General features: G+C 45.3%; 2 protein-coding genes across 3 annotated transcripts in view; both read left to right on the top strand.

Moving 5' to 3' along the window:
• rrp12 (ribosomal RNA processing 12 homolog) overlaps nucleotides 1-6114 on the top strand; it is a 51039-nt gene extending 44925 nt beyond the window's left edge. For both annotated transcript variants that reach the window (XM_052027615.1, XM_052027616.1), the window contains 6 exons: nucleotides 4018-4125; nucleotides 4398-4447; nucleotides 4777-4846; nucleotides 5069-5142; nucleotides 5281-5363; nucleotides 5890-6114. In XM_052027615.1, the coding sequence (XP_051883575.1) occupies nucleotides 4018-4125; nucleotides 4398-4447; nucleotides 4777-4846; nucleotides 5069-5142; nucleotides 5281-5363; nucleotides 5890-5980 (476 nt within the window). In that variant the 3' untranslated portion in view covers nucleotides 5981-6114. The remainder of the gene's footprint in view (nucleotides 1-4017; nucleotides 4126-4397; nucleotides 4448-4776; nucleotides 4847-5068; nucleotides 5143-5280; nucleotides 5364-5889) is intronic.
• Nucleotides 6115-20285: 14171 nt separating this feature from the next.
• LOC127576855 (neuromedin-U receptor 2-like) lies at nucleotides 20286-26141 on the top strand. The gene is made up of 2 exons (XM_052027659.1): nucleotides 20286-21144; nucleotides 25537-26141. The coding sequence occupies exons 1-2, from the start codon at nucleotides 20286-20288 to the stop codon at nucleotides 26139-26141; spliced, it is 1464 nt and encodes a 487-aa protein (XP_051883619.1).
• The last annotated feature ends 642 nt before the right edge of the window (nucleotides 26142-26783 follow it).

Below are 26783 nucleotides of genomic sequence, written 5' to 3'. Positions count from 1 at the left end.
AATGGTATTGAGCTTCTTGAGTGTTGTTGAAGCAGCGCTCACCCAGGCAAGTGGAGAGTATTCCTGACTTGAGCCTAGTTGATGGTGGACAGGATTTGGGGAGTTAGGAGATGGGTTATTCACTGCAGGACCTGCTCTTAGAACATAGAAGAGTACAGCACAGTCCACGATGTGCCAACCAATATAAACCTACTCCACGATTAATCTAACCCTTCCCTCCTGCACAGCCCATAACCCTCCATTTTCTTGCATCTATGTGCCTGTCTAAGAGTCTCTTAAATGTCCCTAATGTATCAGCCTCTACCACACCCCTGGCGGTGCATTCCAGGCACCCACCACTCTCTGTGTAAAACAATCCTGCCTCTGACATCTCCCTTAAACTTCCCTCCATCCGCCTTAAACAGATGTCCTCTGGTATTGGCCATTGCTGCCCTGGGAAAAAGGTGCTGGCTGTCCACTCTATCTTTGCCTCTCATAAACTTATACGCCTCTATCAAGTCGCCTCTCATCCTCCTTCGATCCAAAGAGAAAAGCCCTAGCTCGCTCAACCTTTCCTCATAAGATGTACTCTAATCCAGGCAGCATCCTGGTAAATCTCCTCTGCACCGTCTCTAAAGCTTCCACATCCTTCCTATCATGAGGTAAGTAGAACTGAACACTGTACTCTAAGTGTGGTCTAACCAGAGTCTTATAGAGCTGCGACATCACGGCTCTTGAACTCAATCCCTTGATTAATGTGAAGGCCAGCACACCACATGCATTCTTAACCACCCTATCAACTTTAAGGAAGCTGTGGACTTGGACCCCAAGATCCCTCTGTTCCTCCACACTACTAAGAATCCTGCCATGAACCTTGTATTCTGCCTTCAAGTTCAATCTACCAAAGTGTATCACTTCACATTTTTCCAGATTGAACTCCCAACCTCTGCCCAAGTCAGCATGCTGTCTATATCCTGATGCAACCTACGCTATTCACTACATCACCAACCTTCGTGTCATCTGCAAACTTACTAACCCATCCTTCCACTTCCTCATCCAAGTCGTCTGTAAAATCACAAAGAGCAGGGGTCCCAAAACAGATCCCTACGGAACACCACTAGTCACTGACCTCCAGGCAGAACACTCTCCATCTACTGCCACCTTCTGCCTTCTGTGAGCAAGCCAATTCCGAATCGATGCAGCCAAATTTCCATGGATCCCATGCCTCATGACTTTCTGGATGAGCCTACCATGGGGAACCTTGTCAAACACCTTACTAAGGTCCATATACACCACATCCACCGCTCTACCTTCATCAATTTGTTTTGTCACCTACTTGAAAGACTCAATTAGGCTCGTGAGGCACGACCTGCCCCTCACAAACCCATGCTGACTATCCCTAATAAGACTGCTTCTCCAAGTGCTTGTAAATCCTGTCCCTAAGAATCCTCTCCAATAGTTTGCCCACCACTGACGTAAGACTCACTGATGTATAATTCCCAGGATTATCTGTATTACCTTTCTTGAACAATGGAACATTTGCCATCCTCCAATCCGCTGGTACCACTCCTGTAGCCAGGGAGGATGCAAAGATCATTGTCAATGCCCCAGCAATCTCTTCCCTCGCTTCCCGTAGTAACCTGGGGTATATCCCATCCTGCCCGGGGACTTATCTGTCCTAATGTTTTTCAGAAGCTCCAACACTACCTCTTTCTTAACCTCAACATGCTCCAACACATTAGCCTGTTCTACACTGACCTCACATTTGTCAAAATCCCTCTTCCTGGTGAACACTGAAGCAAAGTATTCATTAAGGACCTCCCCTACCTCCTCTGCCTCCAGGCACATGTTTCCCCTTTTATTGCTGAGTGGTCCTACCCTTACCCTAGTCATCCTCCTGTTCTTCATGTACATGTAGAATGCCTTGGGGTTTTCCTTAATTCTACTCACCTTCTAGCTCTCCTCAGTCCCTTCTTAAGCTCCTTCCCAGCTACTTATAACTCTCGAGCACTATCTGATTTTTGCTTCCTAAACCTTAAGTATGCTTCCTCCTTCCTCTTGACTAAATGTTCCACCTCTCTTGTCAACCATGGTTTCTTTACCCTACCATCCTTTCCCTGTTTCAGTGGGACAAACCTATCCAGAACCCCACGCGAGTGGTCCCTAAACAACTTCCACATTTCTGCTGTGCATTTCCCGGAGAATGTCTGTTCCCAGTTTATGATCCCAAGATCCTGCCTAATACTGTCATAATTAGCCCTCCCTCAATTAAATACTTTCCCATATCGTCTGGTGAGGTGGCACGTGTTCTACTTCCTCTTTCTGACTTCCACCCACACTGACTCAGTAGACGATCCCTCCATGACATCCTCCTTTTCTGCAGCTGGGATATTATCCCTGATTAGCAATGTCACTTTACCCCTTCCCTCCTCCCCCTTTTACCTCCCTCCCTATCCCTTTTGAAACATCTAAACCCCGGAACATCAAGCAGCCAATCCTGCCCTTGTGGCAGCCAAGTCTCTGTAATGGCCACGACATCGTAATTCTATGTATTGATCCATGCTCTTAAGTTCATCACCCTTATTCCTAATACTTCTTGCATTAAAGTAACACATTTCAACTCATCCAACTGACTGCATTTATGCCCTATCCACTGCCTATCCTTCCCCACAGTCTCTCTGCACATTGCATCTACTTTTACACCAACTGCTCCACCATCTGACGTAACACTCTGGTTCCCATCCCCCGCCAACCTAGTTTAAACCCTCCCCAATAGCTCGAGCAAACCTGCCTGCAAGGACAAGAGCTACAAGCTGACTCCACTTCGGTTTCTGGTCTAGGGTAACCCCCAGGGTATTGACAGTGGGGGATTCAGTGATGGTAATGTCAGGGAATAATAGCTGGATTTTCTCTTGTTGGATATCATCATTGCCTGGCAGATGAAGTGTGAATGTTATTTGCCACCTATCAGCCCAGGCTATATATTGTCCAGGTCTTGGTGCATTTGGATGTGGACTGCTTCATTATCTGGGGAGTCACAAATGGTGCTGAACATTGTGCAATTATAAGTGAACATCGCTACTTCTGACCTTGCGACTGAAGGAAAGTTATTGATGAAGCAGGTTGAAGGTGGTTGGGCCTAGGGCACTACCCTGAGGAACTCTGCAGAGATGTCCTGTGGCTGAGATGATTGACTTCCAGCCACCACAACCATCTGCCTTTTTGCTAGGTATGATTCCAACCAACGGAGGGTTTTGCCCGATTCCCATTGACTCCAATTAGCCAGAGATCCTTGATGCCATACTCAATCAAATGCTGCCTTGATGTCAAGGGCAGTTACTCTCACTTCACTTGTTGAGTTTAGTTCTCTATTCATATTTGGACCAGGGATGTAATGAAATCAGGAACTGAGCGACTTTGGAACTGAGTTTCTGTGAGCAGGTTGTTGCTAAGCAGGTGCACTTGATAGCACTATTGATTATTTCTTCCGTCACTTTGCTGATGATCGAGTGTAGAATAATGTGGCAGTAATTGGCCAGGTTGGATTTGTCCTTCTTCTTCCCTGAAAGTGGCGACACAGGTAGACAGGGCGGTGAAGAAGGTGTATGGCACCTTGTACTCAGTCAGGGCATTGAAGACAAGAGTTGGGACGTCATGTTACAGCTGTAGAAGATGTTGGTGAGACCACACCTAGAATATTGTGTGCAGTTCTGGTTGCATCAGCTGTTGGAAGGCTGTGATAAAGCTAGAAAGGGTGCAGAAAAGATTCACGGGTGTTGCAGGGACTGGAGCGCTTAAGTTATAAGGAGACTGGACAGGCTGGGACAGATTTTCCCTGCAGCGAAGGAGTCCGAGGGGTGACATTATAGCGATTTATAAAATCATGAGGAATGTAGATAAGGTGGACGGTCACAGGGTGAAGGAGTCTAAAACCAGAGGACACAGGTTTAAGGTGAGAGGGGAAAGATTTACTTCTGCACCTCAGGTTCTCTTTGAGTTTCACCCTCCCCTCGGTCAATTCTTTTGTCTTGTTTGCAGCGACTAACCCAGAGCTGAGGAAGAAATCGAACATCAGACACGATTTCACTGTGACGCCAGACGGTCGATTGGTCATCAGTGAGGGGCCAACAGACGAACAAATGAACGGTGAACTGCTTGACATTCCTGTGATCGGGAGAGGAGGGGGTTGATGGTGCTGGTGGTTCCTGATGGAGAGGGGGATGGTGCTGATGGTTTCTCATGAGGAGGGAAGGGGACAGTGGTGGTGATGTTCCTCAATGGGGGGGGGGCATGGCGCGGTGGCTGTGGATGGGGACCTCTGCCCGGAGATAACTGTGCTTGTAGAACACATGCCACCTCACTAGATGATGGGGTTCTGTTTGTTGCTGAAAATGAGCTGGAAATGTCTTTGTTCACAGACTCCGAGGATGAAGCCAATGAAATCTTGGAAGAAGTTGGTGCAAAGAGTGTGAGTGTTTTGCCCAGATTGGATGCAGCAGGCTGTTCCTGCTCAGTGCAGCTTGATGACCTTCCCTTCACCCCATGCTCTGCCCCCCACTCCTTGGCCCAATTGTCAAACTCCCAACTATAACCTCCTCCCTGGTTTCTGCTGCACCAGACTTCTTCCCCTCCACTTCCACCCCACCCTTCTCCTGCTGGCATGGGAGGACCCTGCCTTGTACAGGCACCACTCCAACCCACTGATCTCCGATCCTGGCCTCTCCCCTTCCCTGCCCCAAATCTGTGATCTCTCTGCCCTGAATTGTAATGACTTTTTTTTAATTTGTCTCCATATAGAAGGTTGGACAAAAGCAAAGATTCAGAAGTGCTGATGGTGATGAGATGCAGATAGAGTCCAGCTACAAAGGTGAGTGGAGAATTCTCCCTGTCCCTTGGACAAAGCTGTCAGTACCTTTACACTGGATTTGAGCATTGCTGTGCTGGGGTGTGAATGGGTTCAGAAGGTGAATGTTGGCTGAGGCTCTGTTGGAATGGAGTTTGGTGTAATGAGGGCTTGTAAGGTGCTATATTTAGGGTTTTCTGATCATATGTTCTTCCACACCAACTTACTAACTTGTCAATATTTTAGCCGGAGGTTCCGGGATTCACAGGCCGAGACCTTTGAAAAGAAATAAAGATTACGGTGCCGAATATAGAGCCGTGGTGAGTGTTTAACGCAAGGAGTCAGTGTGGGCCAGACTGCTCCTGGTCATCTGTCCTCTCTTCGGTCATTCAATTTTCTCAGTCTCTCTTCATTGTAATAATTTGTATTAATCTTAACACTCTCCTGTCTACTTTCAGAAAGGGCAAGGAGACGTGAAACGGAAAGGAAAACACGATCCCTTTGCTTATGTCCCATTGAACAAATCACAGCTAAATAGAAGGTGAGAACAGGGCACTGCTGGTCATGGGCTGTGTGAAACTTGGTGCTGTGCTCTCAGGACAAATGTGACATGTACCGGGACCATGCTGTAGGGGCTGGGTGTACCAGGACTGTGCGTAGGGGCGGACGTGTACCAGGACCGCGCTGTAGGGACGGGCGTCTACCGGGGCAGTCCCGAGGGCAAGTGTTTTCAGCTTGTGTGTGCACTTGCCCTTGCTCACTGAGCTTGTCTTACACATTTCACATCGAAGGAACCAGTTCAATCTGTGCCAGCTCAGACAGTCCCATCCCTCCATATTTCCACGGAATGCATCTCATACATGCCCATTATCAATCCCCAAACTACCCACAAGAGTAATTTGTCATAACAGCCAGCATATCATTTGGAGGAGATGCACATTGTCATGGAATGAATGCACCACAGATCAGAATCTGGGTCACTGGAGCTTCCTGACAGTTGCTATACACGCACCTGTCTTTGCTGCCAGGTTTGAACATGTTCTAATAAATGTCTGCTGTCTCTTCAGGAATAAAGCCAAGGTGAGCGGGCAGTTCAAGGGCCTAGTTAAGACCAAAGTTGCCAGTCGCAAACTGCAGAGGAAGAAGAGGACAAAGTGATTGGCTGTCTGAAGAGCAGTAGATATTTGGGACTTGGTGATTGACTTGCTGCTAATCTGTGTCTCATCATGGGCCCAGAGTCATAAAAACCTATTTTCCCAATGGATGGAGTAAAATTAAATATGATCAGAAAAGCCTTTGTTGAATTATTTTTCAAAGAGCAGTATTTGGAATCCTGGCAACTGTGAGAGATGAAGATTCCCAGGATGATCATTGACGATTCCAGCCTACAGTGCTCCTCATCAGTTAATTGCTCTGCACAGGATACATTCTCTTGCAACAGTCATACAAAGTATTTTTGTGAGTTCAAGCAACCAGAACCATTTCTAGTGTGTCTGCTCTGAAAATAAGAAAAAGGCTACAGATGCTGAAAATGCTGGAATACTCCACCAGGCAGGCACCTATGGAGAGAGTAACTCTATCTTTGAGTGGAGTTGCCATTTTCTCAGTTCAAGGGTTCCAGATCTGAAACATTTACTGTTTTGCTTTCCACAAATGCTGTCTGACATGCTGAGTGTTTCCAGGATTTTCTCTCTCTCTCTCTCGGTAGGTGTCACAGTGTGTTCATTCTGAATCCTACCATTCAAGTAGCTGACATCTAAATTTTTTTTAAATGTTTCCTGAAACACAGAATTCCACTTTCTTACCACACGTGATCAAGTGTCTTCATGGACCAGTTGGGCCGAAGGGCCTGTTTCCCTGCTGTATTACTCTATTACTCTAAGTACTCGCAAGACATTTAGAAAATTAATGCGAGGAACCTCACAGCTAAGTCCATCATCATGCTATAGGAAAGAGTGCAGAGGAGATTTACGAGGCTGTTGCTGGGATTTGAGGGACTGAGAGGTTGAGCAGGTTGGGACTTTTTTCATTGGAGTGTAGGAGAATGAGGGGTGATCTTTTCCCAGAATTGGGGAATCAAGAACCAGAAGCCATAAGTTGAAGGTGAGAAGAGAGAGATTTAATAGAAACCTGAGGGGCAACTTTTTCACCCAGAGGTGGTATGTATATGGAACAGGCTGCCAGAGGAAGTGGTGGAGACGGGTACAGTTACAACATTTAAAGGACAGTTGGACAGGTATGTGGATAGGAAAGGTTTAGAGGGCTATGGGCCAAATGGCAGCAGATGGGACAAGCTGAAATGGAAATTTTAGTTGGCATGGACCAGTTAGGCTGAAGGGCTTGTTTCCGTGCTGTATGACTCTATAGCTTAGAGCATGGATCAGCACATGCTATTCTGATACTGCAATGGGGTATAGAATTTTCAGGTGTGACGGGAACACAAAAGAGCAGGGGGACTGACACTACTGATTAGTGAGAACCTAATGGCAGTACTTAGGTTATCCTGGAGGGATTGTCGCATCAGGCCAAGTGGGTAGAACTAAGAATGAGAGGGGCAAAGCTTTCCCCCCCAGTAAACAGCAGGAATTAGGGGAACAGCTATGTAAGCAAGTCGCAGAAAGATGCAAGGGTAATAGGGTTATAGTAGTCGAAGATTTTAACTTTCCCAATATTGACTGGAATTGCCTTAGTGCAAAGGGGCTCAGATGGTGTGGAATTTGTTAAATGCATCCAAGAGAGACTTCTGAGATAATATGTGGATAGTCCTATCAGAGAGGGGGTTGTGCTTGTTCTTATTTTAGGAAATGAAACTGGGCAGTGGTGGGTCAATGGGGGGGACACTTCAGGAACAATAGCCATAATTCTGTTTTAAGTTAAGGTTAGTCCTCCTTGAATTGGGGGAAGGCTGACTTGAACAGTGCAAGAGGAAACCTGGCAAAAGTAGATAAGGAGCAGATGCTCACAAGTAGCCTGACAGCTGATAGTGGAAATCTTTTAATAGCTAGTTCAGGGAGAACATGTTCCGGTTGGGGTGAAAGACCAAGGTAACAAGATTAGAAAATCTTGGATGATAATATTGAAGTTTGATCAGGACTTAAAAAAGAAGCAATAGACAGGCAGCCCCTGGGTAATGACAGGGTTCCATTCCTGAAAACAGTTTGTAATTCTAATTGTTGTTCAATTTCTGACTTACTAACACTGTGGGAAAGGATCACAAACAGCGGTGATGGGTGCATGCAGGAAGAGTAGGCACCAGCTGACTCGGTGCGTAAGTCTGTTCAGTGCTCCCTGCTCGTCTCGACCCAGCCACCAATCGTAACAGCTTGAGGGGTGGTGAAAGAAGGCAGCTGGAAAAGCCCTGTTCTCTGGCAGAAGATGCCTGCAGCAGCTGGCAATCCATCCCCAAACAGACCTCCAAACAGCCAGCACAACAGCTCAAACCACTAACTCCTGCCGAAAATATCACCTCCACGTCGGCAGCATACAGCTGCACAAGCTCCGACCTTGATCTGCCTCGCACTCACCTGTGAAGTTCTGCTGTAAAGTTAGGGAAGCTTAACTTGTTTCAAAAAATTGTTTAAAAATTAATCTGAAAATATGCATAAAGTCAAAAATTGGCATATCAGGGCTTTTGTAACCTGGGGACCATCCGTATAGGAAACTAGAATCAAGGGAGTCTCAGTAGAATACAGAATGTGTAGGAGCGAACTTAAGAAATCAGGAGGGCAAAAAAAAATCATGAAGTATTCTTTGCTCAGGAGAATCACAGGAAATTTTATAGGAGGAGCAAGAGGGTTGCCAGGAAGAGTGGCAACAAAGGGAACAGAGAGAGAATCTACATGTGGGCAAGGTGCTAAACAAATGCCTCATCTGTATTCACCAAGGACATGGCAGATAGTGAGTTCAGGGAGGGGCACGTGGATAATCTGGGACAAGTCGGTATTAAGAAGGAGGAGGTGTTAAATGTCATGGAACACCTAAGGGCTGATAAATCACCAGGGCTGGATGAGATCTATTCCAGATCTATAGATAGCAAGGGAAGAGGTAGCTGGGGTACTCTGAGGTTTTGCATCTGTTGCCACAGGTGAGGTTCCAGGAGACTGGATAGTAAATGTTATTCCTTTATTTCAGAAGGCCAGCAGCGATAAGCCAGCTAACCACCGGTTGGTGAGCCTTACATTGGTGGCAACAAAATTAATGGAGAAAATCCTAAGGGATAGGAATTATGTACTTTGGAAAAGCAGGGGCTTTCAGGGAGAGTCAACATGGTTTTGGGGGGAATCTTGTCTCCCTGAGTTTTTGAGGTAAAAAGGTTGATGAAGGCAGAGCAGTAGATGTCCATATGGACTTTAGTAGGTCATTTGACAAGGTCCTGTGTGGTAGACTGGTCCATTAGGTTGGGCATATGGGATTGAAGCTGAGCTGGTTAATTGGTAATAGGAGGCAGAGGGTTGTGATGAAAAATGTTTTTCTGATCGGAGGTCTGTGACTGGTGGTGTACTGCAGGGATTGGTGTGATGACCCTTGCTGTTTGTGATATATATTAACTTGGATGTGAACTTAGGAGGTATGATTAGTAAGTTTGCAGATGACACTTAAATTGGGGTGTTTTGTTTAGTGAGGAAGGTAGCCTAAGAGTACAGCAGGATATAGATAAGATGGAAAATTGGGCAGAGCATTGGCAAATGGAATTTAATTCTGACAAATACGAGGTGAAGCATTTTAGGAAGTCAAATGAGGATAGGACATGTACGGTAAATGGGCGCTAAGGATTTTTGATAAGAGGGACCTTGAGGTTCAAGTATAGTTCCTTGAAAGTGGCAACACAGGTGGATAGGATGGTGAAGGAGGAATATGGCATGTTTACCTTCATAGGTTGGGACCTAGAATATAAAAGTTCAGAGGTTATGTCTGAATAGAGAGAATAGAGCAGGATAAAATGTCGGCACAACGTGGGCCAAAGGGCCTGTACTGTGCTGTAATGTTCTATTTTGCAACTTTACAAAACACTGATTAAACCATACAGAGTATTGTGTGAAGTTATTGTTGCCACACTACAGGATGGAATGTGGTTGCACTGGAGAGAGTGCAGAGGAGACTCACCAGGATGACTTTAATTAAAGGGAATAATTAGATATTGGGCTTGTTTTCCCAGGAGCATAGGAAGCTGAGGGGTAACCTGAGAGAGGTACAGTATATGAAATTGTAAGAGGCATAGAAAGGGTGGATAGTTAGAATTTTCCAATCTAGAGGTATCAAAAACAAGAAGGCATAGTTTTAAGGTGAGGGGAAGGAGTTTTAAACGGGATTTGACAGGAATTTTTGTTTACACAAAATGGTTGATATCTGGACCACAGTGCCAGAGGAGGTACTGGAATCAGATACAGTCACTACATTTAAGAAATATTTAGACAGGCACTTAAATGTGCAAATGGCATTTGCATAGAACGAAAAGGTGATATGGATGTAGTGGGCCAAAGGGCCTGTTTCTGTACTTCACAACTCAGACACGAACTTGATCTTTGAAATGGTTCGGGCATCAATAAGATGGTGCTGGAGAGAGGTGACATTTTGCTGGCAGCAAACACAATTATATACTCAAGATCTGACCCTTTAAAACAGGAAACTAATGCAGTAAATAATGTGCTTTTCAGCCATTTACATGAATTAACAGACTCAGCAGAACCAACCACCTAAAAGGCAAGTACAACACTTGGAAACATCAGGGAGGCCCCCATTGTACCAGAAAATGTGGGAGGACTTCAGGTAAGACTGAAGCGTTGGGGTGTGAAACCAGCCTCCTGGCCCCCCCCCCCCCCCCCCCCCCCCGACAAGCTCCTTTCGTCCAATGTGCAGTCATTAGAAAACAAGACAGGGGACCTGAGAGCAAAATTACTTTATCAGAGGGACATAAGGGACTGCTGTGTATTCTTTCACAGAGACATGGCTCACTCCCAACTCACCTGACATGGCACTCCAGCCTGAGGGTTTTTCGATCAACTGCATGGACCAGGATACATTGGTAGTATCTACATGAGGCACTGCCTCAAGAAGGCAACATCATCAAAGATCCCCACCATCTGTGCCATGCCCTCTTCTCACAGCTACCATCAGGCAGGAGGTACAGAAGCCTGAAGAGCACCATGATCTTTAGAATTCTATACTCCAAAGAGCTGCAGAAGTGAAGTCATTGAATAGATAAAGGCAGAGAAGTGTTTGGCCAATAGAGGAGTCAAGGGGTATGGGGAACAGCTTAGAGAGTGGAGCTCAGATCAACCATGATCTTATCGAATGGTAGAGCGGGAGCGAGGGGCACCTTGGCCTTTCCTGATACGTAGCTGGCTGTGTGCTCATTGGTTTTGGCCTCACAAACTGGGATATTGCACACTGACTCATTGCATGGTTCACAGGTGAGCATGCAATGCTGTTTATTGGTAGCCAGGTGAGAGTACATTAGCTGTGTTTGCCAGTAGGTGGGTGAGTACGCACAAGCTATGTCCAAAGCAACAGATGAATATTTACTGGCTGCATCTCCATTAGATGAATGACTGCTTTCTGGTGAGTATCCATTGGCTATGTTCACCACGTGATAGAGTGAATTTACACAGCTTATATTCAGCAGTAGTCAGGTGAGTGAGTGCTGCTTTACTTTCCAGTAGCTGGGCAAGTGTGCGCTGATTGCATTCACAGTGACCAGGTGAGTGTGCATTGTCTGCATTCACAGCAACTGGGTGAGATTGGACTGTGTATAGTAACTAAACACCTGTGCTCTAATTGGATTTACAATAACTGGGGCGAGTGAACACTCTGTATTCACAGTAATTGGGTGAACATGAACTAGCTATGTTTACAGATTTGAGGGGGATTGATATCCACCCTATTAATCCCCTTCAGAATTTTAAATGGTTAAATGTGCTCTGTTGACCAGTAGGGTAGTGAGTGCGCAAGTGCTCTACTGTGTCTGTACTCAAAATCCAGGGGAATCCTTGGCAATGAACACTGTTCTGACTGTTCACCAATAAACGTGCACAGGCTTTGCTTATCCATAGTTCAGTGAGGGTGCAATCAATGTGTTCATAAGTGCAACATTGTTTTTGTCCTATGTTCACCAATAACTAACTGTTAGTCGTGTCTTTGCCAATAGGAACAGTTATAGTAAAGAATATATGAAATTGTACACAATAACATAGTAAATTGTATAGTCATGCTTCACTGAAGTGTTACCACACTTAGCCACACAGGGAGATACTATGATAGGTAACTGAGAGCATTGCCCCAGTTATATCTGGAGACAGGGAACTGGGGAATATTGTGGTTTTATTGGCTGAAGCAGAAACTGTACTGACACTCAAGATTATATTGGTTGGCCAACGTTATGGAAATGGAGTGAAAGTTTATGGAAACTTGGTGAGTGAATGTGATTAGGACCATTTCTTTATCTGGAAGATAAACACTGAATGGATGGGTACAAAAATTGCAGTTTCCATGTAACAATTGATTATTTTGCTCTATCTCAAGTATAAATGAGTGTGTGTGACAGTGGGTACGTGTGTAGTGAGAGGTGGAGGCAGTATGTGTGAATAATGCAATGTGTGTGTATGTGCATTTATCACATATGTACATGGGCCTGTCTGTCCGTGTATGAGCTGAGTAGTTTATGTGTCTGTCTGTCTGAGACTGTGGGAGTTGAGCTGAACTCTGTGTGTGTGTGTGTGTCTGTTGCTCTCTCTGAGTGTGTGAGAGTTAAGTTTATTTATGTGTGTATCTGCCTTAGACTGTGTGTGTGCAAGGGGGTGAGCTGATCAGGCTGTGTGGGAATTCAGCTGAGCTGTGTGTGTCTCTGTCCCTCTGAGACTGAAAGTTGAGTTGATCTGTGTGTGTGTCTCTGAGACTCTGTGTGAGTGTGGGGAGGGGGGCATGAGTTGATCATACTGTGTGGGGGTTGAGCTGAGTAGTTTTGGGTGGCCTAATGGTGCAGCAATTGGAGCTACCGCTGACAGGTCCAGACATCGAGGTTCAATTCTCACCTTGGGAGTTTTCATTGTGGAGTTTGCATGTTCACCCAGTGACCACATGGATTTCATAAAGTCATAGAATTATAGGGTTGTACAGCATTGAAACAGGATCTTGGCCCATCATGCCTATCTATACTAATCCCACTTGCCTGCAATAATTCCATATCCCTCTGTGCCCTGCTCATTCAAGTGCCTGTCCAGATACCTCTTAAGTGTTGTTACAAGTCCTGCCTCCATCACCTTCTCTGGCAGCTCGTTCCAAAAGCCAACTACTCCTTGTGTGAAAAATTTACCCCTCGGGTCCCCTTTAAACCTCCTCCCTCTCACTTTAAATATATGTCCTCTAGTTTTAGACACCCCTACCATGGGAAACAGACTCTGACCGTCTATCCTGTCAATGCCTCTCATAATTTTATATACCTCTTTCATGTCACCTCTCAGCCTCCTTCGCTCCAGGGAAACAGACCCAGCCTCTCCAATCTCTCCTTATAACACAAGCCCTCCAATCCAGGAAACATTCTGGTGAATCTTTTATGCACCCTGACAAGCTTAATCACATCTTTTCTGTAGTGTGGCAATCAGAACTGCACACAATACTCCAAATGCAGCCTAATCAATGTTTTTTACAATTGTAATGTGACATCCTAGCTCTTGTGTCAGTGCCTTGGCCAATGAAGGCAAACATGCCATACACCTTCTTCACCACCCTGTCTATCTGTGTTGCCACTTTCTGGGAACTATGTACTTGTACCCCAAGGTCTCTCTGTTCACAACACTCCCCAGGATCCTACTGTCTGTGTCCACTGTCTATGTCCTGCCCTAGTTTAACTTCCCAAAATATATCACTTTGCACATAACTTTAGACAAATGATTCTGAGGTCTACAGTCTGAGTTAAGTTCCACCTGCTATTCCCTTGCCCACTTTCCCAGCTGGTCTAGATCCTGCTGTAACCTTAGACAACTTTCTTCACTGTCCACTATACCACCAATTTTGGTGTCATCTGCAGATTTAGTAATCATGCCACCTAAATTCTCATTCAACTCGTTAATATATATGACAAACAGCAGGGGATCCAGGACCGACCACTAGTCACTGGTCCAGGTACTCCAGTTTCCTTCCACATCTCAAAATTGTGCAGGTTGGTTAATTGGCCACTGTAAATTGCCTCTGGTATATGTGGGAGAACTGGGGTTGGGTGGGCCTGTTGATGGGCACATGAGAGAATAGATTATAGGGGAAATAAGTGGGGGAACAGGTTTGATGGGATTGTCCTGAGAGGTGGCCTAGGCTTGATGGGCTGAGTAGCCGCCTCCTATGTCATGAAGGAATATGAGAAAATATTGTCTCATAACTACGTCCACCTCAGTCCATTTCTGTAACCACACGATTCTTCTCATCAATTGTCTGAAACTCATTACCTTTTCTTCCAGCCCTCTGGCTTCTGGTAACATTTGCATGTAGCTGACTCCGACTACAACTTCAGCTACTAGAATACTTTTAACAACTCAAGATAAAGCCTGGAGCTTTCCCAGATGTTCTTATTTTGAGCAGCACTCTCAACCTCAACCAAACACAGCTTAAAAATACTGCAAAAATTAAAAAGAAACTGCAGATGCTGGAAATTAAAAACAAGAATAAAAATGCTGGAAATACACAGCAGTCAGAGACCCTTTGTCCAACACTGAAAATACTGCTCTTGTTACAACTAGAGCTGAGATTTTGCATTCTTTCATGATAAATCTGAATGTGCATTGGAAACTTTAAGCCATGGGATAATTGGAAAGTAACTTGTCGTTGGTTGCTGGCTCTAAACATGTGCAAGTATTTTGGGTGTCACACATCCCCCCAGATTCAATTCCAGTGAAGTCAATACTTTTCATTTAAAATTTTTTCTGTATTCTTCAGAAAATATGAAACTGAAGTAAAGGACTTAAATTATATCAGCCGTTGTCACATGCCCATCACATTCTCCATTCCTTAGCTATTAACTCCACCCTTCTCTCCAGTGTCTAAAATTGAACCAAACCATTCATATTTCTTTTTTTATTTATCTGGTCCCAAGATGAGCTTTGAATCACATCTACTTCTGTAACATCACCTGACTCTGCCTTGCCTCAGCTCAACTACTGCTGAAACCCTCACCCCTAGCATTGCGACCTCAAGACTTTTTGCCTGCTTTGTTCTAACCTTTATAAATTCAGGTATCCAAATCTGTGTTTGCACCATTATCTGTTTTCCCATGACACCTGAAGTCACTAGCCTTTTCTAGCTCCCAAGCAACACACAATCTGCTGGTCAAGCAGCATCATTGGGGGGAAAGAACTGTCGACATTTTAAGTCAAAACTCTGCATTAGAAACCCCCCTTCCCCCACACTTGTTACTTGACCCGCTGAGTTCCTCTAACATATTGTTTGCTGCTCCAGATTACAGCATCTGCAATCTCTTGTGTCACTGTTCTAGCTCACAGTTCAACAACACCCCTCATCTTCAGAGACACAAAAAATTCTGCAGATGCTGGAATCTGGAGCAATACACAAAGTGCTGGAGCAACTCAGCAGGTCAGGCAGCATCCATGGAGGAAAATAACCAGTCGACATTTTGGGCTGAGACCCTTCATCAGGACTGGAAAGGAAGAGGGCAGAAGCCAGAATAAGTAGGTGGGGGGAGGAGGAGGAGCACACACAGGCAGGGGACAGGTGAATTCAGGTGATAGGCGAGTCCAAGTGAAAGGGGGAAGGTAGGTGGGTGGGGGAGGGGAGAAGATGTCATCAGCTGAGAGGTGATGGGTAGAAGAGGCAAAGGGCTGAAGAAGAAGGAATCTGGTAGGAGAGGGCAGTGGACAATGAAATAAAGGATGGGGGAGGAGAGGTGGGCAGGTCATCAAGGTGGGGGAAGCGAGCCACAAGAATAAGGGAAGACAAAGGAGTGGGGGGGGGGGGGGGAAGAAAAAGGGGTAGAGTTACCAGAAGTTAGAGAAATCGATGTTGAGGCCGTCAGGTTGGAGACTCCCAAGGCAGAATATGAGGTGTTGTTCCTCCAACCTGCATCTGGCCTCAATGTGGCCATAGAGGAGGCCACGGATAGAAATGTCATTATGGGAATGGGATGTGGAATTGCAGTGGGTGGCCACCGGGAGGTCCTGGCCGCTGCGGTGGATGGAGCAAAGGTGCTCGGCGAAGCGGTCACCCAATCTGCGTCGGGTCTCACCGATGTACTGGAGGCCGCACTGGGAGCACTGGATGTAGTAAATGACATGGCTTCCAGCTCCGTTTCCAGGCTTCTCAGTTTGGCCCCAACAAGGATCTCAGATGCCTACATTCTGTTGACTGCTACTCCGTCCGCTTCTCCCGCTGGATTCTATGCACCACCCTCACTGCCATGCGGAGATACCTGCTGGCCCTATCTCTGTCTCTGCCACAGCTCTGGGCGTTGCTCTTCATGGCCGGCCACGGACCTCTCCGACACTTCATCCTCTGCCAGTCTTCTCCTTCCTCGTGTCCAGGAAAGATTGGAAACTCAGCCTGCTCCAGCCCCGGCCCCAACTGCCCCCGGGCTGCTGCCCCCTCCTGCTCTGGCCTCGGCCCCGACTGCCTCCAGGCTGAGACCTCTCACACTGCCGCTGAGTCCTACTGCTCTGCTGCTTTCACTACCACACCACACCCCACCCTTCCCTGGTCTCTCTGGCTCCCCCCCACCCCTCAATCCCCATTCATTCCTCTGAGCCCTCTACTTCCTCCCACCCCTCCTTCCATGACCCTTCTAACTCTCCTCTCTCCTCTGACCCCTCCAACCCTCTGCCCTCCCCTGACCCCAGCTCCCACCCCTGCCACATCTTCACTATCCCCTCCGACTTTCCCCTCTCTGAGGCTGAATGTTCTGTCCTGAGCAGGGGCCTTACCTTGGTCCCCCCACGTCCGCACCTCAACGAGTTCCACGTGCCCCACTGATGACCCCTTCTCCTGCCTTAAGCCCTCTTCCTCCTCTTGGATGCCTTGTCCTGGCCTTCTGCCCGCTCTGAATCTCTTTACCTCTAACTGCCAACGGGACATTAACTGTCTCAACATCACCACTCACCTTACCTATTCCAACCTCACCCCCTCTGAACGCACTGCCATCCACTCCCACCACACCAATCCTAATCTCACCATCAAACCCGCAGACAAGGGGGGTGCTGTTGTAGTCTGGTGGACTGACATTTACATTGCCGAGGCCAGACGTCAATTCTCGGACACTTCCTCTTACTTATCCCTCAACCTACACCCCACCAAGGAGCATCAGGCCATTGTCTCCTGCACTATCACTGACCTTGTCGCCTCTGGAGACCTCCCCCTAAAGCCTCCAACCTCAAAGTTCCCCTACCCCACACTGCCCATTTCTACCTCCTACCCAAGATTCACAAACCCAACTGCCCTAGTAGACTCATTGTTTCTGCCTGCTCCTGACCCACTGAACTTGTGTCCTCATATCTTGACTCCATTTTGTCCCCTTGATTCAGTCCCTTCCTTCCTATGTCCGTGACACTTTGCATGCTCTCCATCACTTCAACAACTTTCAGTTCCCCGGCCCTGACCGCCTCATTTTCACCATGGACGTTGAGTCTCTGTACACTTCCATCCCCCATCAGGAAGGCCATAATGCTCTCCGTTTCTTTCTCAATTACAGATCCAAACAGTTCCACTCCACCACAACCCTCCTCCATCTGGCAGAATTGGTACTCACCCTTAACTTTTTTTTCGGCTCCTCCTACTTTCTCCAAACTAAAGGTGTAGCCATGGGCACTCACATGAGCCCCAGCTCTGCCTGCCTCTTTGTCAGCTACGTGGAACAGTCCATGTTCCAAGCCTACACTGGTAACGCCCCCAAACTCTTCCTCCGCTGCGTTGATGACTGCATTGGGGCTGCTTCCTGCAGCCATGCTGAGCTCGTCAATTTCATCAACTTTGCCTCCAACTTCCACCCTGCCCTCAGATTCACTTGGTCCATCTCTGACACCTCTCTCTCCTTTCTGGATCTCTGTCTCCATCTCCAAAGACAGATTAACCACAGCCATCTACAAACCCACTGACTCCCACAGTTACCTTGACTACACCTCTTCTCACCCTGTCATGTGTAAGGACGCCAACCCTTTCTCCCAGTTCCTCCCCCTCTGCCGCATCTGTCCCCACGTTGAGGCTTTCTATTCTAGGACATCAGAGATGTCCTTTTTCAGTAATGGGGGTTTCCCTTCCACCACCATCAATGCTGCCCTTACCCGTATCTCCTCCACTTCCCACACGTCTGCCCTCACGCCCTCACACCCTCCCCCCACCGACATAACAGTGTTCCCCTTGTCCTCACCTACAACCCCACGAGGGTCCGTATCCAACACATCATTCTCCGCAACTTCCACCACCTCCAACGGGATCCTACCACCAGACACATCTCCCCCCCGCCCCCGTGTCCCTCTGCTTTCCGAAGGGACCGCTCTCTCTGCAACTCCCTTGTCCACTCTCCCCTCCCCAACAATAACCCCCCCTGCCATTTATCTCTGCAACCGCACCAAGTGCTCCACCTGTCCCTACACCTCCTACCTCACCACCATTCAGGGTCCCGGACAATCCTTGGCAGCGCCTCACCTGTGAGTCCGAGGGTGTCAGTTATTGCATCCGGTGCTCCCTCCTGTACATCAGTGAGACCCGACACAGATTGGGTGACCACTTTGTCAAGCGCCTTTGTTCCATCCGCTGCAACAGCCAGGACCTCCCAGTGGCCACCCACTTCAATTCCACATCCCATTCCCATACTGACATGTCTATCCATGGCCTCCTCTACTGCCACGTTGAGGCCAGGTGCAGGTTGGAGGAACAACACCTCATATTCCACCTTGGGAGTCTCCAACTTGATGGCCTCAACATCGATTTCTCTAACTTCTGGTAACTCCACCCCTTCTTTTACTCCCCCCCACCCCCCCCCCACCGACTCCTTTGTCTTCCCTTATTCCTGAGGCTCCCTTCCTCCACCTTGATGACCTGCCCATCTCCTCTCCTCGCCTCCCCCCCCCCTTTATTCCATGGTCCACTGCCCTCTCCTACTGAATTCCTCCTCTTTCAGCCCTTTGCTTCTTCCACCTATCACCCCTCAGTTTATTACATCTTCTCCCCCTCCCCCACTCACCTACCATTCACCTATCACCTGAACTCACCTAACCTCTCCCTATTTGTGCTCCTCCCCCTCCCCCACCTTATTCTGGCTTCTGTCCTCTTCCTTTCCAGTCCTGATGAAGGGTCTCAGGTCAAAACGTCGACTGTTTATTTCCCTCTACGGATGCTGCCTGACCTGCTGAGTTGCTCCAGCACTTTGTGTATTACTCCTTATCTTCATTATCTTTGCCATCTGCTTCAGCACTAAAACCCTCCGATGTCTCCAGTCCTCCAATTCTGATCCTTGTTCATTGCTAAATGTAATTGCTACACTATCAACAGCCTTTGGCATATTTTCAGCTACCTGGCTACTAAACTTCGGTGTACACCTCTGCCTTTCCATCTCTTTCTCTCTTTGACAGTGTGTAAAAACTACTTGTTTGAGCAGGAATTTGATCATCTTCTTTAACATGTAGCAAGCTGTCAAATTTTGCTTGTTAACACTCCTGTGAAGCATGTTGAGTTTTGCAGTGGTAAAGGCACTATAGAATTGGAAGTTGTCATGTAATTAAGGATGTTAAACTTTGGTTGCCTTGGTGGCACTAGTGAAGGTAGTTTGCTGTCCCTCTGTTTTCCAGTGAATCAATGAGACTGGGAATAAGCACTGATCTGTAATAATACAAGCATATATATGTGGTCAATGGTCAGTTAGCAATTAATCTAATAACAATTCTTTGCTTCAACTCTTAACAGCGTAAAAGAAATGTCACCAAGGTGTATTGGACTATATAACTCACTAGTACTGGTGCAGAATTCTATTCTAGAAAACATGCCCATAGATACCTTGAGCAATCTTTGGAGAGTTGCATTAAGCTACCCAGTTTTGCTGATTAAAGTATGAGTTTAAGTTCCTGGAGGTCCAAATATATAAGCAAACAGATATAATGAGCTGAATGGCCTCCCTTAATATTGTAAATTTCTATGATTCTATTTAAAGTGTTTAGTTGTTTTTGAGAATGAGCCTGCAACAAATAAGTTACTGCTGATCTAAATATCTCAAATCTATCTTATCACAGATACTACTTTGACTTTCCATTTGAATATTTTCTTACCCAGATTCCAGCGCTTTGAGACTTTACAGACAACACGTGAAAATTATTACTCAATCAACCCAGCACTGAGGTGCCCTTCTATCTTTATACTAACCTGCATTCTATCAACATCACACGGATTTTACTGGATGAAAATTAACTTCTGGGTCATTTGAATCTATTTCCAGTATTGAGAAATGAATTGGTCTTTGACCAGTTATTTGGATCCATGCATGATGCATGTCAAGTCCGCCATTAATGAATCTGACCCAAGGAACTCAATTCAACTGGTTAGAAATTTACCAAGTAAACACCATCTGTTGATTGAATCCAAGCAGCAAGAACCTAGCCATGTAACGATTCCAATCACTGTGTTTTACGCATTGCTTTTCCTCTTTGGCATATTTGCAAATAGTTTGAGCATTCTGATGCTCTTGAAAAATGGACGTATGAAGAGCAGTGCCGTTCGCTTTTACCTCCTCAGCCTGGCAATGGCAGATCTAGTACTCTTGTTGACTATACCAGTGACCGTCTATAGATATTACTGGCAATATTATCCCTGGCTGCTGAGTAATCTATTATGCAAACTCTATTTCATGATCAGGCACATCTATTGTGCCACAACTAGTTGGACGATAATTGTATTTACTGCTGAACGATATATTGCCATATGCCATCCAATGTGGTCAATCACTGGTTTGCGACAGTCTCGTATGATCCATTTGTTGGCAGTGATCTGGGTGTTATCAGCTGTCTCATCTGTGCCATTTGCAATTGTTTATGGACAATCAACAGCCTGTATCCTAGACTACACTGCAACTTCACGGGATAAGACTGTCTTCTCCTCTACTGTGTGTGAGATGACTGAGAAAGAGCCATTCACCATCTACAAGACTGTGGTTCAAGTGAGAAGCATTTTGTGTTTCTTGGTTCCACTCACTGTGATCATCATTTTTCACTTATTAATATTTCGACATTTAAGTGTGAATAGACGACTGTGGGAGGGAATGGGATTGACACATCTAAGGAGAGGTCAATATATAAATAGTTCGGAAAAACTGTGTAGAACAGAAAGAAAAGTGCTTCAACTGATGGGTGAGTAAACATCTTAATTACCATTAAACTTTGCAAGTATTGTGCAAAAACTGGAGTGGGTACAGAGAAGACTCACTGAAACATTGACTGGGATGGAGCATTTCAATTATGAGGAGAGGCTGGAGAAGCTAGGTCTATTACCCTAGCGTGGAGGAGGTTAAGAGGGGACATGATTGAAATATATAAAATTATGAAGGGTAGAGATACGGTAGACTGCAGACTCTTTTCCCCCATATCGGAGGTGAATAAAACTGGAGGACATAGATTTAGGATAAGGTAAGAGATCTGGAGGGGCTCTGAGGGGCACCTTTTTCACCCAGAGAGTGGTGAGTACCAGGAATACACTACCTGAGAGAGTGGTGGAAGCTGAGCCCCTGACAGCATTTAAGAAGTGTTTAGATGAGCACTTAAATCACCTAGGTATTAAAGGCTATGGACTTGGGTTGGAGTGCTGGAAGATTGAATTAATACAGGTGGGTGCCCATTGGTCAGTGTGGAAGTGGTGGGCGGAATTGCCTGTTTCTATCCTGTATGACAAGGTTACAATGTGCTGCATTTATATTGCACCTCTTACAAAATGCTCCAAAGTGCTTATAGGTGATTTATCAAACAAAATCTGATACCAAGCCAGGTGTTATGGGGTTGCAAGATATTGGATGTTTGTAATAGGCAAGGCATAGGATGTTTTGAAAATAAAGATGACAAAGTTATTCAACCAAGAGCTAGCATAGATCAGAAAGCGCACAGATGGTGCAGGTTAGGAGCTGGCAGCAGAGATTTGGATGTCGGAACAAGGAAGGGCTGTAAAGAGTAATTCAGAGTAATTAAACTCAGAGATAATGAGACCATAACAAATAGATAGAGAACATATGGGCTCATTACAAATAGACAACAGATAGGCTAATTTCAAATAACATGAAGGAACTTGTAAAAATCCCCATCACAAGGGATTAAGTATCAGAGAACCTCATAGGGCTAAAGTACAACAAATCACTGGGACTTGATTGCGTGTACCCAAAGGTTTTAAAGGAAGTGGCTGCACAGCTTGTGGATCTGTTGGTTGAAATTTTTCAGAACTCACTAAGTTCCAGCAAGGTACCAGAAGAATGGAAAACAGACAATGCAACTCACTTGTTCAAGAAGGGAGGAAATAAAGGCCAGTTAGCACAATACAGGCCCTTTGGCCCACCATGTTGTGCCGACCTTTAAACCTCGCCTAAGACTATCTAACCCCTTCCTCCCACATATCCCTCTAATATCTTAAATTCCTCCATATGCTTATCCAACAATCTCTTGAACTTGACCAATGTATCAGCCTCCACCACCACCCCAGGCAGCGCATTGACAAATTTGCTCAGATTCTTTGAGGATGTGATGGAAGTGTTGACAGAGAGGAACCTATAAATGTAGTGTATTTAGATTTCCAAAAGGCATTTAACAAGGTGCCACATAAGAGCCAAAGGTATTGGAAGAAGTGTGTTAGCATGGATTGGAAACTGGCTGTCACTTAGAAAACAAAGAGTTGGAATAAATGGTTGGAGGAAATGTAACTGGCGCAGTACCCCAAGCATTGGTTGTTGGACCTCAATTGATTACTATTTACATTAATGACCTGGAGGTGGGAATGATATGTAAGGCTTCCAAGTTTGCTGATGATACTAAAATAGATAGAAGGGCATGTTGTGATGAGGATGTTGTGATTTTGCAAAGGGATATAGATAGATTGGATGATTGGGTGAAGACCCAGCAAATCTTGTTTAATATGGGGAAATATGAGGTCATGCACTTCGATAAGAAGAATCCAAAGGTGGATTATTATCTTAGTGGAGAGAGACCGCAAATGAGTGATGTTCGGAGGGATCTAGGTGTGCTAATGCATGAATTACAACGAGTTAGCAGGCACTTTTAAAAGGGACATCAGGGACAGCTTCTTTGTGGTGTGTATTTGGAATGAGCTGCCAGACATAGTGATTGAGGCAGGCACATTAGCAAATTTAAAAGCTATTTAGATAAGTACATGGATGGGAGATGTTTAGAGGGCTATGGGCCAAACGCGGGCAGATGGGACTAGCTCGCTGGGCAACACAGCATGGACAAGTTGGGCCAAATGGCCTGTCTCCATGCTCTATGACTCTATGGTCCAACAAATAGTTAAGAATCAGGCAGCATGTTGGTCTTTATTGCAAAGGAGCTGGAGTTTAGAAACCAGAAGGTTTTGTTGCAATTGTACAGGATGTTGATGAGGCTACACCTGGAATACTGTGCATGGTCTTGGCTTCCTTACTTAAAAAAAGGGATATAGTAGCATATGAAGCAGTCCAAATGAGATTTACCAGCCTAATTGTTGGGATGAGAGGGTGTTCTGGCAAGAGAGGCTAGATCATTTGGGTCTGCATTTCTTAAGAGTTTAGAAGAATGAAGGGTGACCTTATTCAAACATATAAGATCCTAAGGGACTTCACAGGGTAGATATTGAGATGTTTTCACTAGTGGTAGAGTCATAAATAAGGGAACATAGCTATTTATATTTAAGGGATAAATATTTGAAAGATCAAGAGTGAGGGTTATAGGGAACAGGCACAGAAGAGGAGTTAAGGCCAGCATAGATCAGCCATGATCATACTGAATGCAGGGAAGGCTTGTGGGGCTCAATAGCCTACTATTTTCTTGCATTCATGTGTTGAGTTCCTGGTTCATAGCAGAGATATCTAAAACCAAAAGGCATAGATTTAGGGTAATGGGCAAGAGGTTTAGAGAGCATCTGAGGCAGAACTTTTCCACATAGAAGCAGTTGGAAACTGGAACACACTGCCTGAATGGATAGTGGAGGCAGAGACTCTCAGAACAGTTATGAAGTATCTAGATGAGCACTTAGTCACCAATGCATAGATGGTTACGGACCAAATGCTGGTAAATGAAATTAGTACAGATGGGTCCTTGGTGTCAGCATGGATCTGGTGGGCTGAAGTAGTTGTTTCTGTGCTGTATGAATCTATGACAAATGATAGATAATGTGGGAAAATGTGAAGTTGTCCAGTTTGCCTGTTCTGTAAAGAAAAAAATCTAAATGGCAAAAGATTACAGAGCTCTATGATTCAGAGGGATCTGGGAATCCTACTGTTTGATGATCAAAAGCATAATATGCAGTACAGCAAGCAATTGGGAAAGCTAACAAACACTTATTGTTTGTTGCTAGGGGAACTGAACTCAAAAGCAAGGAGGTTATACATCAGTTATACAGGGCCTTGGTGAGGACATATCTGAGATACTGTGTATTGTATTAGTCCCCTTGCTTAAGGAAGAATGCAAGTGCATTGAAGTAGTTCAAAGAAGGTTTACTAGACTGACACCTGGAATGGGCAGGTTGTCTTATGAGGAAAAGCTGAATGGGCTAATTTTATGTTTGCACTATTTAGAGGATTGTGAGAAGACTCAATTGAATTGTGTAAGATCCTGAAGGGTCTTGACAGGATGTTTCTGCTTATGGGAAGTCAGACAAGGTGAATGTTTTTTCTCTCAGAGGGTTAAGAATCTTTGGAACTCCTGCTCAATGAATACTTCTAAAGCAAGTGTGGATATCTTCTTGGTAAGGAAGGGTGAAAGGTTAGAGTGGGAATAATAGGAATGTGGAGTTGAGGTTACAATCAGCTCAGCCATGATATTAAATGGTGGAGCAGGTTTGAAGAGCAAAGTGGCCTATTCATTCTCCTAATTCATATGTTGGTAAAACTTCAGGGATGGGTAATTATAAGAGTCAACTCATACAAGGAAGATATACACTTCCTTTATTACCTGTAAAGTTTAGGGAGAGACAGGTCTACTGTTGAAATAAATTTAAACATTTTGATTCCAGCTATTAAATTGTTTTGTTGGTTCTATTTAAATGTTTACTTGTGAATTGTTCACGTGGGCTACTTTAAACTTACATGATAAAAGTCTTCACATCAAATAGGCTTCTGGAATACAGATACCAATGACTAGTTTCTTTTTATGAATCACTCCATTGGAAGATGGATTAAAGAGTAAAAATCTAACTTGCTTCAAATGAAAGCAGTGCTTCTGCCTTTAGTTGCCTGGATACCGTACTGTTTCTCTGTGTAGTTAACATGGCAGATTAAATGGCTCTATGCAGAATAGGAGGCAGATGGCCCCATCCTTCACTCACAGGTATAGCCCTGTGCAATAATTGTAGAAATGACAGGAGCCAGATTATGTTGGATCAATTGCTCTGCAAGTTGTTGATGGAGGAGAAGGAGCTCTGTGGTTCTGATTAAGCAGAATCCTCATTATAAGAATTAGGCTAAGCCCTAAAGATACCAAGATAAACATTCCACAGTGGGTGGTCAGTACACCAGACAGGAAATGCTGATTGTGTATTTTCTCTTGTTACAGGAGCCGTTGCTGTTGCCTTTTTCGTTTGTAACTTCCCTGATACCGCTGCCTCCCTGATGCACATTTACACAGAGAATTGGACCACAAATGTTCACACTATATATACCTGGCTGAAGTCTTACTTGTCAATGCCACTGTGGTATGTGAACAGTGCTTTAGACCCCATTCTTTTCTGTATTTCCTCTTCCTCCTTTCGCTGTGCATGCAAGGATACCCTTGGGCCCATCCTCCCCTGGATTAACAGTTCATTGAAGGGCCACAAGCTACAGGTTTCTTGCATTAGCCTCACACAAAGCTGGACCAGGAATCAACTGGCAGTATCTTCAGATACACATAGAGCCATGTGGACTCCGAGTTCCTGCACTGGAGAACTCCCCAATTCATGTGATGCAAAGCAGAGAAGAGCACTTCAGCTGCTTTCTTTGAAGGATCTCTCAAAGCAGAATGATCAGCAAGTCTCTTACTCAGGGATTTTGCAGACCAGCAAATCTCACTCCCTCAGTGGTGCTGCTGTCCGGCAGCTCCACTCCTGCCAGGTTCTCTCTGAACAACAAATGTCCTCCTACATACCAGCAGCTAACCCCCCCATCACTTTCTCCCCTTGATAGATTTTTCAGTGGATTGAAAACTCCTCAACAAATGAAGTGTCTTTCGGTAGTGTAGAGATCACAAACTTTTCACTGTGGCAAGTTTTTCCAGAGCAGCAGGTCCCCTTCCTCTTATTCACATTATGCTCTAAATATGAGACGCAGACATCCAAAATGAAAATATAGTGACAGCTCCTCACTATGTAGACAGTGAATAAATCCCTACTCTGCATGTTACTGAGTCACGCACACTGTAAGTGCACGTATCGAGAACATGAAGCAGGGACTTCATAATGGCCTTTAGCATTCCTGAAGTGGCAAGGAGGAAGAATTCCTGGACTGTTAATTAATATCTATTGTGGTCATGAAGTGAAAGCAGAGCTGTGATTCAACATATTACATACCATAGGATGAAGTCTATGGAAACTCCTGTCAGGACTTATGTGAAGGAATGATTGACGTACACAGAAACTCAACACTACTCAGCGATGTCCAATCCGAACCAGAGACAGCTACAATGCAAATGTCTGCTCATCCTATATGGATAATGCTTTCCCACCAGATATACTGCACTTGTCTAAGTTAAGGGAGTTCCAAATTATCAGGTTAGCTGAGCTAGAAATTAAGGGTTCCCAATCCTGCAAAGGATACCGCTGGAGT

This window comes from Pristis pectinata, chromosome 12 (genome assembly GCF_009764475.1).
Source record: "Pristis pectinata isolate sPriPec2 chromosome 12, sPriPec2.1.pri, whole genome shotgun sequence".
Lineage (NCBI taxonomy): Eukaryota > Metazoa > Chordata > Chondrichthyes > Rhinopristiformes > Pristidae > Pristis > Pristis pectinata.
Note: the sequence above shows the minus strand (reverse complement) of the source record. Positions and strands in the feature narration are given on the sequence as shown.